Raw genomic sequence first — 18,782 nt, forward strand, 5'->3', positions numbered from 1 at the left:
GTAAAATTTTCGTGGATGACACTAAGCTGTGAGAACAGTCCCGACTTCGACTTCACGAAAAGTACGTTCATACAAAATTACTAACCATATACTCCTGCTACAGAGCGCTGGACCGTTAATACTAATCTAAATGTCGTGGAATCAAACCAGGTTCTTCTCATTTCTTTTCCTAAAGATACTGCATCTGACGACATAACAGAACAAAAAAAGAGGAAAACTGCACAGATGCAAGCGAAACGTGAACCTCTGTAGCCACAGTTTCCTGGGAGCGTGGCCTGTCGCAACTGCCCATCACAAAAATGTTTTCTTACCGCGATTTACAATCTGGTTTTATAGAAACCGCTGCCAACTATAAGCAAAATAACAAAGAATTAAATTATTTTAATTTTGACTCATGTTTCGACTAGTGACCTCATTGTCAGACAAGTATGGTAATCAAAATACATTTCCTTAAATGTACGTAGATTTTACTGTAGGGTCTGGTAGCCTCGGATTGTGCTGTACTGCGGATTGTGCTGGCTGCGGATATAGAGAAGTGTGGCACTTCTGAGCCATCGCTTGCTTAGTTTGTTGATGTGTTGTTAATCACTCACTTTATTCAACAGAATTAACTGTGCTCGTCCTACGTATGGTCCTTTCTCCATCACTGCTCTATACATTTTGAGTTCCACCGTCTGTAACGTCGTGAAGAATACCAAGAATGCGCTGAAGGATACCAAGGACGCACTGTTTGTTGTGTACAATATCACTGAGCACTAGAACCAAGACGATCCGAAGAAATCCTGGTTCCACTTTACTACGGCTGGTTGCACGGTCTTCTATACATCTGGAAAAAGCAGATTTGATGTCAGTGGCCGGAGTGTGTGGCCACATTACTTCTAACGACAAATAAATAAATATTCTAAAATTAGGAACATATAGTTTGGAAAATGCTATTGACCATTATAGACGTTTTAAATTATCGACAGATCATTAATGCTAGCCGTGTGCTCTTGAAATCCGTTATTCCAGTTTTGCAAAGTAATATTTGCATACCATCAGAGGCAGCTGACAGAACAATCTTTATTTGATACCAGCTTCGGCCGAAACTATCGTCACCAGACCAAGTGCTGTGATAGAAATGACACACGAAAGTAACAACGCTTCGTAAAATCGCTTTCCAGGGACGTTCATGTTTATATGGTACATTTGCAGTAACACTCGCATACCGGGTAGCTACAATGCGACAAATGCTAGATCGATGTGTTGTCGGAAATCAAAATATCATAGTAACGAAGTCTGAAAGTAACGTTGTGTATTGACATCGTTATTTGGGCTTGACGATGTGGCCGAGCGGTTCTAGGCGCTTCAGTCCGGAACCGCGCTGCTGCTACGGTCGGAGGTTCGAATCCTGCCTCGGGCATGGATGTGTGTGATGTCCTTAGGTTAGTTAGAGCCATTTTGACATCGTTATTTCATTACTTTTCTGTTAAGAGTAACTTTCTGGTCATCTGCCGCCGTTACCAGAAAATTTGGAGTAAATTCCTAATTTTCAATTTCTTCATTTTGAATAAGTACGACTTCCGACTTCCATTATTGTATGGAAACTATATTTGTTTTAGGCTATCCCTAGGAGATTGCTAATGGGTCGGAGTGAAAGACTCAGAGCTAGACACGCAACTTTTGCGTAGAGAAAGTAACAGAAATGTGGATATTCTAGATGATAATGCAACTGTTTTATTGAATGATACGTTTAAATGTGCACTTAAGGTAACGCTATATAATTTTGAGAGTCACAATTGTCGTTTGATGAATTTATAGTGCAAATTTCTTAATGCAATGAATTTCACATCAGAGGTTACTACAAGTGATAAAATGGCATTGAAAAAAAAAAAACGGTTCAGATGGCTTTGAGGACTATGGGACTTAACTGCTGTGGTCATCAGTCCCCTAGAACTTAGAACTACTTAAACCTAACTAACCTAAGGACATCACACGCATCCATGCCCGAGGCAGGATTCGAACCTGCGACCGTAGCTGTCGCGTGGTTCCGGACTGTAGCGCCTAGAACCGCTCGGCCACAACGGCCGGCAAAATGGCATTGACATTGTGTTACCATATGGGAAAAGTTAATTTCATGGCGTTAACTCAAAATTTATTTCCAGCGCACTTTATCAAGGACGTATTTAAATGATACAAGGATTCAAGAAAAGCCAAAGAATTAATTGAATAAAATTTGTATCTACAATAGAGCATCTACTATGGTCAGTTCTGCCGCTAAAATTTCAGCAATAGTTTTTCTTGAGTGAGGATATGTGACATTTGTTATCATCGATCGGGTCCAGTGAATACATATAAAGATTCATGTCATGTGCAGTTAAATTTATTATTATTTTAACACAGTTGGTCGAATTTCGAACACAGACAATATTAGTGTCTATAAATTGATCCATTCCATGACCCTGCGGGAGACGACAGTGTTCCCAACCGTGACAAATTGTTCTGTTGGCAAAGTGCTGGTTGATTCCGCGTACTTAGTACCTGGAGGCAACGATTTTGTCACGTTTGCGCTCGCATCTCAGGTGAGTGCGACCGGCAGCCGGCCACGTCGGCGCTACGCGGGGAGGTGGGGCGGCGGCGCCACGCGTTTGGGAAAAAAAAGGGCGTTTGTGGGCGGCGGCGGCGGCGGCTGCGGCGGCGGCCCCTAATGACTTCATTGGCAGCCGGCGCGGCTCGCCGCCCTGCAGGTTTTGTCCGCCGGCTTGTCGCGCCGCATTCCTGCGCGGGGAACACCGGAATGAGCGCACCTCTTCGTGAATTATTGGCAATCCGCGGCGGCAAAAAAGTGCCCGCAAGAACGGCGGCGCGAGCACGGCGACAGCTGCGCGAGGGCGGAAGTCGGCCAGCTGGCCTGCGTCTACTTGCTCTCTGCGCAAGCCTCTCTGCAGTGCGTCCTAGTGTTTCCAGCCCCCACTGGCAAACAGAGCGAGGAGCATATCAGTGTCCGCATCCCTATGTACGAGACGAAAACCTCCTTATTTTGTCCTTTCGGTCCTTTCGGGAGATGAACCTTTCCATAGTTACCTACATCTACACGTGTCCTGCGCAAGCCGCTGTACATTTCGTAGTGGAGAACACTGAACAAATGTTATCAGTTTCCTCTCCTGTTCCATTCCCGTATTGAGTAAGGCAGGGGCGGCCAAGGACGTTGCACGTGTGTCCGGTGCTCTCGCCTGTCCACACACTTCCCACCCTGCCACGCCGAGCTGTCTAGAGCGGGGACTGTGGGTAAGCTGCGTTCACGTGCCGCTTGGTTTCATACTTGGTGTCAACAAACATCAAAGCCAAAAATTTTCAGTATTATTCGATTACTTTTTCCACACTGAAGACGTAATGAAATTTATGTCTAGTACTAACCGTCGGCATATAAACAACTGCATGCAGTTTCTCAAATTTTTGTTACTCAGTTTGCCATGTAATCGCGTCTCAATTAGTTTCACAGTTGTAAAAAGTCTTTTGCAGAGATATTTCAATCGGAAAGTTTGCGACTTCATTATCCAAGGTGAGTCACTAACTATTGTCACCTAGAATAACTCCGAAAGTATGAAAGTAGCTGAAAAGTTTGTGGGAAAAATGTTGCATGGGACATGTTACTAGGTGGGGTCGCGTCAGAGATATGAAAGTCAACTGTATTTGTTTAAATGGGATGCTATAGTTTGGTACTTGTTTTCTGATAGCGGCTATCGAGGTGAATCCAAGGATGTGTAACAGTAAAGTCTTTGAGGGTCAACGAAGGTCACAAAGATGGCATGAACGTTCATTTAGAGAAGGTGTACGAAGTGATGACTGTTAGTACCAGTGCGGTACTGCAATCTTCTTATCATGGATTCAGAGGTATTCCTTATCACTTCGGCACTTATCGAAGCACATGCTCTGACAGTTCTCTCTCGTATATCGAGTAAATAGTAAATATTCGCCGAATACGGCGTATCCATCCAATTCTTATCACACAGTCATAACCGTTTTCGGCCATACAATGACCATCTTCAGATTCTATAGCAATACAAAATAAAATTTATAATATACCTAAAAACAAGTGCAATATTTAACCAGGCTTATTAGTGATCTACTGAATTTATTCGAAATACATATAGTTCATACCTAAAAGCGGCATACACTGATCACAGGTTCATGCGTTGTCAAACTAGCTATAAAATGTAAAAACCGGTCTTATATAGATATAAAAATTTGTTAAATTTTGTTCCCCCTCTGTGTGGTATATGCGCGCGTCCTCTATAAGAAGGTCTTTATTTTTAAAAGCCTAAAATACGACAAATTTAATATTAAAATTTAGGTCAAATGTATATAAAATTTAAAATTACAAATGTTATTTCACTGATTTATTTTGTATTGTTATAGAATCTGAAGATGGTCATTGTATGGCCGAAACCGATTATGACTGTGTCATAAGAACGTACTTGGATACGCCGTATTCGGCGAATGTTTACTATTTGCTCGATATACGAGAGAGACTTGTCAGAGCACGTGCTTCGATAAATGTCGAAGTGATAAGGAATACCACTCAATCCATGCTAAGAAGATTTCAGCAGTACACTGATACTAACGGTCATCACTTCAAACACCTTCTCTAGATGAACGTCCATGCCACCTTTGTGACCTTCGTTGACCTTCAAAGACCTTACTGTTACAAAATGGTTCAAATGGCTCTGAGCACTATGGGACTCAACATCTGTGGTCATCAGTCCCCTAGAACTTAGAACTACTTAAACCTAACTAACCTAAGGACATCACACAACACCCAGCCATCACGAGGCAGAGAAAATCCCTGACCCCGCCGGGAATCGAACCCGGGAACCCGGGCATGGGAAGCGAGAACGCTACCGCACGACCACGAGATGCGGGCAATACTGTTACACATCACTGGATTCACCTCGATAGCCGCTATCAGAAAACAAGTACCAAACTATAGCATCCCATTTAAAAAAACAAAGTTGACCCTCATATCTCTGACGGGACCCCACCTAGCAACAAAAAACCCCGTTGTCCTATGCAACATTTGTCCCACAAAGTTTTCAGCTACTATCATACTTTCGGAGTTATTCTAGGTGGCAATAGTTAATGTCTCACCCTGTAGAGATGTGCAAACTCATTTCGAGGAAAACTACGTAAAACTCATGGATAGTTTTATCGTAAAACTCATCGACAGTTTTTATTGTCTTCCAATCGGGAATTACACTGCACATCGGTCGGTTCCGTCTGCACATGTGCAAGGGTACTCTGAATTGAAACGACAAACTGTCTCGGAAACAGCCCAAAAACAGATATATTAATTGGCGGTGTCCTCAAAACATCTAGAAAACTATTCCTATAATTACTTCAACACCACAGTGAATTCTTCAAAACATGCGTTTTCTTTAACGCCAGTGAACTCAGGGATATGGACGGTCTTTTTGTGAGAAGTTGCCCCTTTCACAATGCGATTCTCTTTTTACATGCGTCCCAACCCCATGAGGAATAAGTTATGTCACACGTTGCAACGTCTTAGTGTAGGTAGTGTGCAGTCAGGTCCACTTAACGTGAGAAGCCTGCAGTCCATTCTGGATGTTCTAATTTTCGTTCCTGCTTTTCTATTTTCCTTCATAAATTCAGCAATAGCGGGTCTTAAATCGAAGAGCGTGCTACGGGAAGCGCAAATCTCGGCCAGGCCTGCCCTATACTGAAGCAAGCTGGACCATCAGCATGTCCTCTAGCCCCGCTTACATGCGAGTTGCTGGCTCTCAGGACAGGAGCCACCTGCAGGAAATGCCGATGCCAGCTCGGTTTCACTTTTGGCCGATCATACTCCTGTGAATGTAATAGCTGCTCCGTCCCTCTCATAGTAAAAATGAGGTTTACCGTTTATTGTAAAATTATCGGAGGATGAGGGAAGGAGAGGCACACAGTAGTCAGTCGCAGTCCCGTTAGTTTTTATTATTATTCCAAATCTAGATTTCGGCTATAAATAGCCATCTTCAGTGCATTTGCGTTACAATTCGACAGACTTGCGGCAGTTCACGTTACCATATTTTCTTACAGGTGTATAGGCCTGGGAGGGCAACGGCCTTGCCGCAGTGGTTATACCGGTTCCCGTGAGATCACCGACGTTAAGCGCTGTCGGGCGTGGTCGGCTCTTGGATGGGTGACCATCCAGGCTGCCATGCGCTGTTGCCATTTTTCGGGGTGCACTCAGCCTCGTGATGCTAATTGAGGAGCTACTTGACCGAATAGTAGTGGCTTCGGTCAAGAATACCATCATAACGACTGGGAAAGCCGTGTGCTGCCCCCACGCCCCTCCTGTCCGCATCCTCCACTGAGGATGACACGGCGGTCGGATGGTCTTGGTAGGCCACTCGTGGCCTGAAGACGGAGTGCTTGTGTAGGTCTGGCGCAAATGTGTTGAATTCTAACGTAAATACACTGAAGATGGCTATTTATAGACAAAATATAGATTAGCAAGAATAATAAAAATTAACGGGATTCCAACTAACGGCTGTGTGCCTCCACTTACTTATAGTCTTCGGTCGCTGTGCACAACGGTTCGCGGTGGAATCAAAATTAAATTAGAATTATATATTAATACCTTCAGCTGCTGACGGCCGTTGATATAAATCAGCGGGGACAGGTGAAAATGTGTGCCCCGATCGGGACTCGAACCCGGGATCTCCCGCTTACATGGCACACGCTCTATCCATCTGAGCCACCGAGGTCACAGACTGTGACTGCAGGGACTATCTCGCGCACGCCTCCCGCGAGACCCACACTCTCACCTCATACGTCCACACACTACATTCATAGTGTCCCTACCCATCACACTCATTACTCGTGGAAGACTTTTTTACCGAATCCCAAAAGAGTTCGGGTAATATGTGTGCACCCGCACAGAAGAGGAAGGTCATAGCCTAAATTGCCAGAACTATGTGCTTATATGGATGTGGTGTCTGTTCTTTCGGACATGTAAGAAAGGACCGACACACCACATCCATGTAAGCACATAGGAATCAAAATTGGTTTATCGGAGGATTATTTTTGTGCGTGACGGCAGCGACTGACAGATTGGTGAGTGCGGAAGGCCAAGGACGCGGAAGGCAGTGACTAGCGGGCAGCGGCGGCCCTGGTCGTGCCTCGGGCTCGGGCTGGTAATGGTAACTGGTAGTGGTACCGCGGCCACGCCCACGTGCCGCCGTGGCCTTGGCCGAGCGCCGGCGGTAATGAACGCGCAGCTCGCGACCTCGCCCCTGCCGCTACTGCAGCGGCTCCCGGTGTACCCTCCCGCAAGCAAAACGTGCGTTACTTGCTGGTGTAGCTGCCCACCAGACTGAGTGAATCTAGCCACGGTTGGCCTGCTTGTGTACCTCAGTGATACGCGGACTGTCCGATTAAAAGTATGCGGACACCCCTACTTTGATGCGGAATTGGCCACTAGATGTCACCGGAGACGGACACGCAAGCATAACACGAGGCAGGGGAGTGTTGTGTTGTCAGTAGAGAAGCGGAAACAGCTGAATGGGTAGGGCAGGAGAGCTCAGTGACTTCGAAAGTCATCGGATATCACCTGAGTAACAAAACCGTCATGGACAGTCTAAAAGCTGCCCAAGTCGGCTGTTAGTGATGTGACTGTGAAGTGGCGCAAGTGGAGGAAAAATCGCGGCTAAACCACGAGCAGGGAGACCTCATGTACTGACGGACAGGGACCGTCGAGCACTGCGGAAGATGGCTGTGAAAAACTGCATGAAATCAACGTTAGGAATCACTCGCCAGTTCCGTGTAGGCAGTTAAAGAAGAAATGGGGAACAGCGGTCGAGCAGCTACTCATAAACCATACGTTACTGCAGTCAATGGTAAGTGACGCCACTGGACAGTGGATGACTGGAAATTTGGGGTGATAAATGAGCCATATCCTGTGGCAATCCACTGGAATCAGTTTGGCGAATGGCTGGGGGACGTTACCTCCCGACATGTGTAATGCCAACACTGAAGTACAGAGGGCGTGGTGTTAAAAAAAATAGTACAAGGATGTTCTTCGTGGTTAGGATGTAGTCCCCGTATTCCACTTAACAAAACTCTAACTGCACAAGGTTTTGAACGCATTTTAAGCATTGTGGGCTGCGTGTAGGAGAGGAGCAGTTCGGAGACGATGACTGTTTGTGTCAGCATGGCGATGCACCTGTCACAAAGCAACATCTGTGTGGACAGTAACATTCCTCAAATGGATTGGCCTGCCTACGGAATCGGCTTGAACCCAGTGGTACACGTTTTGGGGTGAATTAGAAATAATCGTGCTACAACGTATTTCTTCCTGCATACATCTCGGAAAATGGCAACAATGGGAAAATCATAGAAATTGGAGCTCATATGCCAACTACAAATCGAAAAGTCTCGGATTTGGTCCCCGGTTAATCGTAGGATTTTTACCTGTCTCTTATCACTCCTTTTATTTCTGGGAATGTTTGTTGATGTGAAGTAATGACGCGTTGTAGCGTCGTTCGGAAACGATGGCAAATTGTATGTCCCCCTGTAATTGGCGGCTGCACCAGTTCGGAGGTGGGAGGAAGCCCAACGACATACCACCTCCAACAGGCGGCCGGTGTGGCCGAGCGGTTCTAGGCGCTTCAGTCTGGAACGGCGCCACCGCTACGGTCGCAGGTTCGAATTCTTCCTCGGGCATGGATGTGTGTGGTGTCCTTAGGTTAATTAGGTGCAAGTAGTTCTAAGTTCTGGGGGACTGATGACCTCAGAAGTTAAGTCCCATAGTGCTCAGAGCCATTTGAACCATTTGAACCTCCAACAGGAACATGCCTAGTAAAGCACTGTTGCATTGAAACCATTCTTCAGATTGATGAATGCATTACAAAACGCCCTATCATCTTGAAACGCCACAATATTTACACAGAAGGTTCTTGAAAATGATGTTCACACACATAATCAACATAAACATAAATCTAGGCGCTACACTCTGGAGCCGAGCGACCGCTACGGTCGCAGGTTCGAATCCTGCTTCGGGCATGGATGTGTGTGATGTCCTTAGGTTAGTTAGGTTTAATTAGTTCTATGTTCTAGGCGAGTGATGACCTCAGAAGTTAAGTCGCATAGTGCTCAGAGCCATTTCAACCATTTGAACCATAAACATAAAACACTAGCAATCACAACACTCTAGCCACTTTCCCAAAACATCACAAGGTTGGCACTAAACTAAGCTGTATTTAGAATTGACAAAAATATAAAACGAAGTTTTACTGATGAGAAAATATTTCCTCCGAACCTACCCTTAAAAATAAAAAAGTGATTGAAACAAAGTCATTGTGATTGCTATTGAAATATAGATATTAGTAATATTGTGGGTGGCGGGGCGGCGAACCCCAGCGACTTGGATAACAAATTAACGCTGTAGGAGGAGAGAAAGCTGGGAGAAGTGTCTTCTGCAAAGTGGTGCTACCTAACGGGACATTTGAAACTGTTTCTAGCCAGGGAGTTCGCACACAGAGTGCAACACCGTGTGACGTCACTGGCGAGCATGCTATAAGGTGTTACGGACAGGTCTCGACGCTCCCCTGCTCGAAGTACAATGCGTCGCGGTGTCCGCCAAGGAGTTACCGTAGGAGTGGAAACCCTCGGAGATCCTTCCGAGCCCGTCAGCGTTTTTGGGTTTGTTTGGAGGCAGTAGGTCGGACGACCAAAGATGGTTGATTGTAGCATAGTTTACGGTAATATTAGGATTACTAAAGCAAAAAAATATAAGAAAAGGGGACATTATTGAGAGCTGTGCAAGACGGCAACCGTGCGTCGCGCGGCCACTTCTCAGTAGCCTGTATCCGCATATACGTTGAATGGGGTGCCGTGTCGACTGTGGCCGAGTCTGGTACTCGCTGCTGTCAACAACAGCGTACCTCCCGGTAAGCTGCCGCGCGAGGTAAGGAGCGGAGGTGAGTCAGAAGGGGTCACACCGGGCATCGGAGGCGCGCTCTACTGGCCGCTGCGAGCCGCGTAAATCAGCCGTGGAGCCCGCGGCCGTGGCTGGCTGGGCTCGGCTTTACGAGGAGAGAGGCCGACTGAGCCCACAGCCGCCCAGCTGCTCAAACGCACCAGCCTTCTCTTCCGTTTCGGCCTGATCGGATCGGACCCGGCCTTTGTCACACATACAGATAACTTCTCTCGGGCATTTATGTAGCAACGGTACACCGGACTGAAAACATTCGACTCGGGGCACGGTGCGCACCAGCATTCAACTATAAATCCACTTCTTTTAAGTTATCAGTCGTTCTACTGGATCATTTCCAATCCTATTTCGTATCTACGTAACGACTACTCGTAAAGTCTTCCATTATCTGTTTAGCACATTATGCATGTGGAGCCTCATTAATGTTTTCGTACTTAAGACACCACTTCGGCCGGCTGGAGTGGCCGAGCGGTTCTAGGCGCTACAGTCTGAAACCGCGCGACCGCCACGATCGCAGGTTCGAATCCTGCCTCGGGCATGGATGTGTGTGATGTCCTTAGGTTAGTTAGGTTTAAGTAGTTCTAAGTTCTAGGGGACTGATGACCACAGCAGTTAAATCCCATAGTGCTCAGAGCCATTTTTGAACACCACTTCGAAACTCCCTTCCTTTCATCGAATGCGAGTCTGTCACCAGCCATGTTCACTCACATAACTGAGAACATAACAAAACAACGCTTATGTGACGACTATCACGTAACAAAACAAAATAAAGTTACTGGCGTCTGCCTCGTAACAAAAATAAAATAGCGCCTACGTGGCACCTGCCATTGCGTTGAACTATTATACCACCAAAAATCAGAAGTTTCTGTCAGTTAATTTGGAAATTATGAACAGTTAAAGAGTGTGTACATTTTTTTGGCCAATCTGTAGATACTTGACCCCGTTTCCTTTGGGCAAGTATGCGCACATGCGTGTTTTCTTCCTCTGGCTTACAATTATTTCTTTGGAGAACGACGTTTGATACATATGTAGAGTGACATTAGAAATGTTAGAGTGTGTTCTATTTTGGTGTGTTTTTTAGGATGTGTTTCTGTGTACTTGATGTTCCTAGTGTTTGCGTGTAGCTTGCAAGATCCCCTCGTTGTATTAAACCTCCACGAAAATTTCTCAGATTAGCCACGAGTCCACAGAAAGCGGCATTGATGACGTACAGTAGAACTGATCATACCTTCCCGCTCGAGACTGCGCAACTTACGCTAAGCCTTTCTTGGATTACTTTAATAAATCGGTGGATACGATTTACTCTTACCAGTTATCTGTGAATGTCTCGTTGATGATGTCCCTCGCAGCAGTTTTGTGATTCGTTAGGCGATGCGATGACGCGACCTGTGGTTATAAGTGGAAGTGCGGGTGGCTAATCTACTTGAAATAAGCTGCGGTTTGCCATTTCGGTGTATTTATTAGCGAACACCGTAAAACAGTTACAGTTAGTGTGAAATGATTCATCTCAAAAATTAATGAAATTCGAGAGCATGTAAAACCGACTATTAAAGGAGGACAGACTGGGACTGCCTCCTGTCTGCGACTGGCGAGATTGTCGTGCAGCCGAAATCTGTTGCATGCTTCATAAATCTTCGCAGCTACTCGTATGTTGTCGGTACCTTAACAAAATTTGTTAGTTTACTGATTTAACTAGTTTACTGCGTAGTGGTATTGTCATATTGAAAATCTGATGAAACGAAGGCTCCCGCTAATATCCAGTATACCAAAAGTGCACGTTTGTTACTAATATTCAATCAAAAATTCTAAGTTTCGCGCGGGAATGTAAGTGGTTCCCATATGTACAGATAGCGAAGCACGATTACTTCTTAAAGCTGGTCGCCTCTTCTCACTCCCAATAATTCAGTACTGGGCCACATGGTCCATCCGTTATCGACGCATGCGTGGGAAGTGTAGCGTGATTAAAATTACTTGATAGTTGACACTTCGTGGGGTGGAGCTGGTTTCTTCCAGTCAGAGCGCTCAACGCTACGCTCGAACCGTTCGCCGTTGCCAAACTGCCTCAGCGATTGTTCAGTTCAGCTTCTCCGGATTTCTTTTTTTTTTTTTATGCCGAATCCTGGATATGTCCCTTTAATTTCGTATTTCGTCACATATGACAACCGTAAAACAACACAGCCGCCACCCCCCCCCCCCCTTCCACACAAAAACACACACAACGATGCTAACGATGTACACAGCCTTACTGGATCCTTCCGCACTAGGCGCGATTCAGCGTCACGTATACATTTACTATAATCAGAGATATCAGCTAGCAATTGAAAGAGAAATTTTTGCAGGCTGCAATTTGTCGTTGATACTGGAATATGCGTCGTAAATGTAACAATCAGAAGCAAGATAGTGTCATAGCGTAGTGGTATGAACTTTTATGTATAAACTCGGATTTTAGAAATCTGGGGAAGACAGCGAAAGTTTTTTTATTTCTAAATCTATTCTAATTGCTTTCATCACTTTTTATTCAGTTAATTGATTTAAACGTATTTTTTAAAATTTATAATCCTTTTCCGCGTCATTTTCACTATCGTATTCACTTTTTTATTAGCCCACATTTTTCTTCCTATTTTTCTTTTGTCATTTGGAATCTGCCAGTATCGTCTATAATCTACAACCGAGTGCCAAACGTGACTGCTCGTCGGTTGATAAACACCAGTTCATGTAGTCGTTGTGGGGGTAGTTTCAGGTAACCAATGAATGGTAGCGAGAAATTACAGTTCGTTTTTTTAGCGCTGAAACGGAATTTTTTTGTCTTGAGTTTACTCGTAGAGTAGCCATGAAGAAAGCGTTCGTGATTTTAGTTTTGCCGCAGATTGGTGATCGCCGTTTTCTCGGGTACACTGCACATCACGAGGTTGTGGTCAGGCTATGACACGAGTTTAAATTCAGGGCTACAGTACGTGTCGTCTACCGCAGCTCAGTCACTGGTCACTTAATATCAGCAGCATTTCCGTCACCGAGCGAGGTGGCGCAGTGGTTAGCACACTGGACTCGCATTCGGGAGGACGACGGTTCAATCCCGTCTCCGGCCATCCTGATTTAGGTTTTCCGTGATTTCCCCTAATGACTTCAGGCAAATGCCGGGATGGTTCCTTTGAAAGGGCATGGCCGATTTCCTTCCTCATCCTTCCCTTACCCGAGCTTGCGCTCCGTCTCTAAAGACCTTGTTGTCGACGGGACGTTAAACACTAATCTCCTCCTCCTCCATTTCCGTCATACCTCGGGGCGGCCGCTTCAGACATTGCTCCGCGTTACACATTGACGGCATTTGTTAAGAGACCCGCCGTGTTCCTGTGTCACTATACGCGAGTGGTAGCCGACAGCCCGTGTGGAAACACGGCGTCAACTGTCGAGCAATCCTAAATCAGACTACAGCTCCTCACTCGGCGCTGTTGCATTCAGCAGTGCCGCTGAAGCCAGCGGATTGCGTCTGTTAACTGAAGCGTCCCAATAAAATGCACGATTTAGAAAAACAAAATGCTGTCCGAGATGAGCGGAGCCCAGCGAGCAGGGTGAGAGGAGCAGCGCATTGCTCGCGCCGGCGCAGCACAGCACAGCACAGCACAGCCGGCTGCTGCGGCCCGGCCCGGGCCACAGGCCAGCCAGGCCTCCTACGGCGCGCGCGCCATTGTGCGGCGACACACGGCTGCCTTTAATTAGCAGCGAATTAGTCTCACCCGGCGCTCAATCATACGTCGGCTCGCCGGCGACCCCAGCCCGCGTATCGCCGTGTATTTGTCGGCGCGCCGCCACATTCTGCTCGCGCTAGCTCACCTCGCCCGCCGCTGGGGCGCAGTGGGGCTCCGCGCGCAATTACGTAGACCGCGTCCCGGCCGACGGCCCCGTACTGTAGCCGCCACCGCCTCTCATTCACCCGCGCCCTCGTTATTCGCCAGTATTTTAGCAGCCTCGGTGGGCCGTTAATTACTTCCCTGCGTTCATTCAGAAGACGACGACTCAGGGAGGGACCGTGCCGCCGGTTCGGTAGGCTTCGAGTAAAACGCCAGAGCTCTATGGGGACGCACAACTGCAGCGAAGTCAGAAAAGAATTTCAATTGAACATCGCGTACGAGTGGTTATTATAATGCTTTTATCATCACATCGAAAACAATTTCTGTGTGCGCAGTTTGAGTCCGCACCGCAGATTTTTCGTGAAAATGTCGGGATGTAATCGTAAACAGTGTTTCGTATTAATACGTCATTTATTTATCACAATCTCTGTAACATAATTTTTGTCACTCTGGCAACAACAATGGGAGGTTAGTGATAGGGCGCGCCCTGTATACAACATACTCCCTGATATTCAGGAGTGGCTATGCCAACCTCAGCCGTGGTGTGGTTCACTTACTGACCGGAATCGCCCCTTATCCCATTTACGTCGCATAACACTGAGCAACGATTCAAACGGCGCACGCAGGGAAACTGGAGCCCCGGGACACACCGTCCTGACCTGTAGGCTGTTCAACAACCTAGGGCAAACAGGACAATACAAAAATACGTTAACACGTAACATCACGCACAACATAGTGGGTAACGAAGACATATGGAACACACTGAAAACAATATGCCGCGCGGGATAGCCGCGCGGTCTAGGCGTCTTGTCACGGCTCGCGCGGCTCCCCCCGTCGGAGGTTCGAGTCCTCCCTCTGGCATGGGTGTGTGTGTTGTAGTTAGCGTAAGATTAAGTAGTGTGTAAGCTTAGGGACCGATGACTCAGCAGTTTGGTCCCATAGGAATTCACATACATTTACGACACAATACCTACTGCACTATACACTGAGCACCGGAATAGACGAGTTAGCTGGCTCAAATGGCTCTGAGCACTATGGGACAACATCTGAGGTCAGCAGTCCCCTAGAACTTAGAACTACTTAAACCTAACGAACCTCAGGACATCACACACATCCATGCCCGAGGCAGGATTCGAACCTGCGATCGTAGCGTTTCTCTGCCTCGTGATGACTGGGTGTTGTGTGATGTCCTTAGGTTAGTTAGGTTTAAGTAGTTCTAAGTTCTAGGGGACTGATGCCCATGGATGTTAAGTCCCATAGTGCTCAGAGCCATTTGATCGTAGCGGTCGCGCGGTTCGAGACGGAAGCGCCTAGAACCACTCGGCCACAGCGGCCGGCAGACGAGTTAGCCACAGACAACATAAGAAGCAGAACCAAGGTTAGCTCCAATAGGGTAGACGAATACAGACAGTGGACGAAAAAAACCAACAGCCAATATGGACATGGGACAAAACCCACATAGGCAAACATGTAAATACAGCCTAATTACAAAGTAAGCTTAGGGACATAAAGGAACCAGAAAATAAACGTATTAGTACCCTATAAAACAAAAATATATGTAGTGAAGTAGATTGTGGTCGGTGGTTGTACTACAAAGAATCATTTTAAACTTGTACTTAGACATGTAGAATTACAATAGTTAAAAAAGTCACATTACAACAAAATTACCAGACTCCCGACACAAAACGTATATAAGTACAGTTTAGTATTAAAATTGAGGATTATAATAATTCATCATAATTAAAAGCGTCAGGAAGTTAATGGCTCGACGACATAACCGAGATTTTCATCCCCGGACGCCTAAGGTGGGAAAAACCTCCTCTCTACTCTGACCCATCGTCCGTTAAATCTAAATTCGTTCCTATCCTTTTGGTTTCCTTCTCTTACATAAAGTGTTATGTTTAAGCATTTAATTCCGTAATTAGTTTTGAGTTTACACCTATTTAAAGCTGCAGCATCGTTACACTTGTCTTCGCATTTAGGTGGCAGTTCTCTGTAAGCGTCAGCAAATAAAATGAAACAAAATAAAAAAAAACACAGTGGTTAGACATAGTAGGTAGTATAATGGTTCAAGAACAGATAAATCACAAGTTGGGACTGCGCCGTTTCTTCATTTCCTTTTCAATACTGCCGTAAGTAGCTCTCGCATTTGCTCGGCGCTAGACTTCTAGGCTCTTTGCATTCCATTCGCGCGCGCTCTCCAAAGACTTGAGTTTTCTATAGTCCAAAACATATTTACGAATCGTATGAGATGACGTCTTCCATTATTTTGTAATTTTTAGTTTAATACCGATTTTCACTTATATTCCGGCGAATATCTGTATTGTTCCACTTATGATCCTATCAATGATCAGAAGCTCTTCAGAGTGACACCTGAATCGACGTCCTAGCTAGACACGTTTCCAAGCTATACCAATTTATAACTTTGCGAGAAGCTCACAATTGATGCATGAGTAGTTCATCTCCGTACTATAAAACTGCTTACTAACTGGTGCATAAATACTTCACCTCTCTACTATTACCTGCTGCATGTACCTCACGTTTTTCGTTCTAAGTATTACAAGTATATTCATACCTATTTAAAAAATCATGATCACAAATTTTCTGGACTGTTTGAATGGCATTACGAATCTGTATGGGGGTTGGAGAAATTATTTTATGCTTTTTAGTCCAATTTAAAAACGTGGCATTTAAAAATTTATTTTTATTAAAAATTTTTTTTTCATTTATGAGGTTTCGTGGCACCATGTGGGCCAATGCTACTTGGTTATGGAACGACTCAGTATTTAATTTGCAGAAGGGAGAATTGAAAATCTGTAAACAAAAACTGTAGAATTAATAAAACACGAAAAATATTTTGAGCTAGTACGTGAATAAATACAGATTACAGAAGAAAGTGCTCAACAACCGATATACTCCTCTACAGAATGGAATAAGTGTGTCACGAGGAAACCTTTCAGGTTGATATGAAGAATTGGAGTTTACGCTCAATTTCCTTTCCATTTCTTCTAGAAGCCTATTGAAAATGAAACTTGCTCAGTAGTGTGGATGCTTCTGTACAATGCTTAAGAAAGAGCAATCCAACTGCAGATCCTTTTTCTGTCTAATCTTCGGTGAACGAATTTTTCAGTTTGTTCTTCTAGATGAATTGGGTGAATGTCGTGAACAACAAATCCCATATTGGAATATATGCACAGGAATGGCAACGTTAGAAATCAAAGAACGTAAACAACAGCCTACACGAAATTCGGGAACAGACAGCGCAGATCTGCCTGTCCACCCTTTCGTAAGCCAAGAATGTTTTGGTGAGTGCACCGAATTGACACAGAATATAACGCTAACAAGATAACAGTGAACGTAAGCAAATCAAACAAGCCTTCGCGAGCGGTTCTAGGCGCATCAGTCCGTAACCACGCGGCTGCTACGGTCGCAGGTTCGAAACCTGCCTCGGGCATGGATGTGTGTGATGGTTGAAAAAATGGTTCAAATGTCTCTGAGCACTATGCGACTTAACTTCTGAGGTCATCAGTCGCCTAGAACTTAGAACTAATTAAACCTACTAACCTAAGGACATCACACACATCCATGCCCGACGCAGGATTCCAACCTGCGACCGTAGCGGTCGCTCGGCTCCAGACTGTAGCGCCTAGAACCGCACAGCCACTCCGGCCGGCCGGAATTGTGTGTGATGTCCTTAGGTTAGTTACGTTTAAGTAGTTCTAAGTTCTAGGGGACTGATGACTCCAGATGTTAAGTCCCATAGTGCTCAGAGCCATTTGAGGCAAGCCCTCGCATTTTCAGTGTTAGAGTCGGTGGAGATTATTCTTTTGGTGAACATAACAGCGTTTAGTTACTGCACAAGTTCTTGAACGTGGAGTTTTCGAGAAAGCCTTTCGTCTAATCTCTTTTGTATTTCAAATATCAACTTCAACTTGATACTGCCAAGAAAGTTTATTAAATGCCCTCAGACGTAGAAAAAATGGACTTCACTCACCGTTTGACCACCGTGTGACGGTATAAGCTCGCTTTTAGTAGTTTTCCGCTTCAGAAACTGTTTGCATTACGTTTTGTTGCAGTTAAGCGTCAACTTGTTCTCTGAAAGGGACATAGTGACGTTACCGACTACTCTGTTAGCTGTAGCATTCCAAGTCTTAAACAAAGACACTTGTGTCATATGCAAAGAGAAATATATTTTTTAATCGTATGTCATACGTAGAGAGAAATTACTGATGTGGCATCGACCTGTTGAATTAAGGATGTATTTGTTTATTACAGTATATTGATAATTTTCTTCGCATGGGCTGGTCTATTGTAGATTGGATAGCCGTGCTCGCTTGCAGATCCATTCGACGTGACCGAGCGAGGTGGCGCAGTGGTTAGCACACTGGACTCGCATTCGGGAGGACGACGGTTCAATCCCGCGTCCGGCCATCCTGATTTAGGTTTTCCGTGATTTCCCTAAATCGCTCCAGGCAAATGCCGGGATGGTTCCTGTGAAAGGGCACGGCCGACTTCCTTCCCCGTCCTTCCTTAATCCGATGAGACCGATGACCTCGCTGTCTGGTCTCCTTCCCCTAACAACCAACCAACCAATTTCCTTGGCTGTGTGCTCAGAGTTGTGCCGCGAAGGTACCTGAGCGTATACACGTGCTTCGGCGACTGCGGAAGACGAGTGAGTGACGGCGCGTGTCTGCTCGGTGTGCCCGCAGGTGTCGGCGACGGACCCGGACTGCGGCGTCAACGCGATGGTCAACTACACGCTGGGCGAGGGCTTCGGGCGCGGCGGCCAGCTCGAGGTGCGCTCCGGCACCGGAGAGCTGTGCGTCGCCGGCGAGCTCGACTACGAGGCGCGCAGCTCGTTCGAGTTCCCCGTCATCGCCACAGACAGGGGTCAGTACCTCTCTCTCTCTCTCTCTCTCTGCTCTCCACTGCCGCTGCTGCTGCTGCTGCGTGTGCGCGCGCGC

At 45.9% G+C, this 18,782-nt stretch overlaps 1 protein-coding gene across 1 annotated transcript in view; it reads left to right on the forward strand.

Moving 5' to 3' along the window:
• The first annotated feature begins 2,686 nt into the window (after positions 1-2,686).
• The window catches only part of LOC124620087 (protein dachsous), a 327,560-nt gene continuing 311,464 nt past the window's right edge, over positions 2,687-18,782 (forward strand). Inside the window, exons 1-2 of the mRNA XM_047146756.1 lie at positions 2,687-2,926; positions 18,528-18,708. Coding sequence (XP_047002712.1) covers positions 2,687-2,926; positions 18,528-18,708 — 421 coding nt within the window. The remainder of the gene's footprint in view (positions 2,927-18,527; positions 18,709-18,782) is intronic.

The sequence above is a fragment of the Schistocerca americana genome, chromosome 6, assembly GCF_021461395.2.
Source record: "Schistocerca americana isolate TAMUIC-IGC-003095 chromosome 6, iqSchAmer2.1, whole genome shotgun sequence".
In the NCBI taxonomy this organism is placed as follows: Eukaryota; Metazoa; Arthropoda; class Insecta; order Orthoptera; family Acrididae; genus Schistocerca; species Schistocerca americana.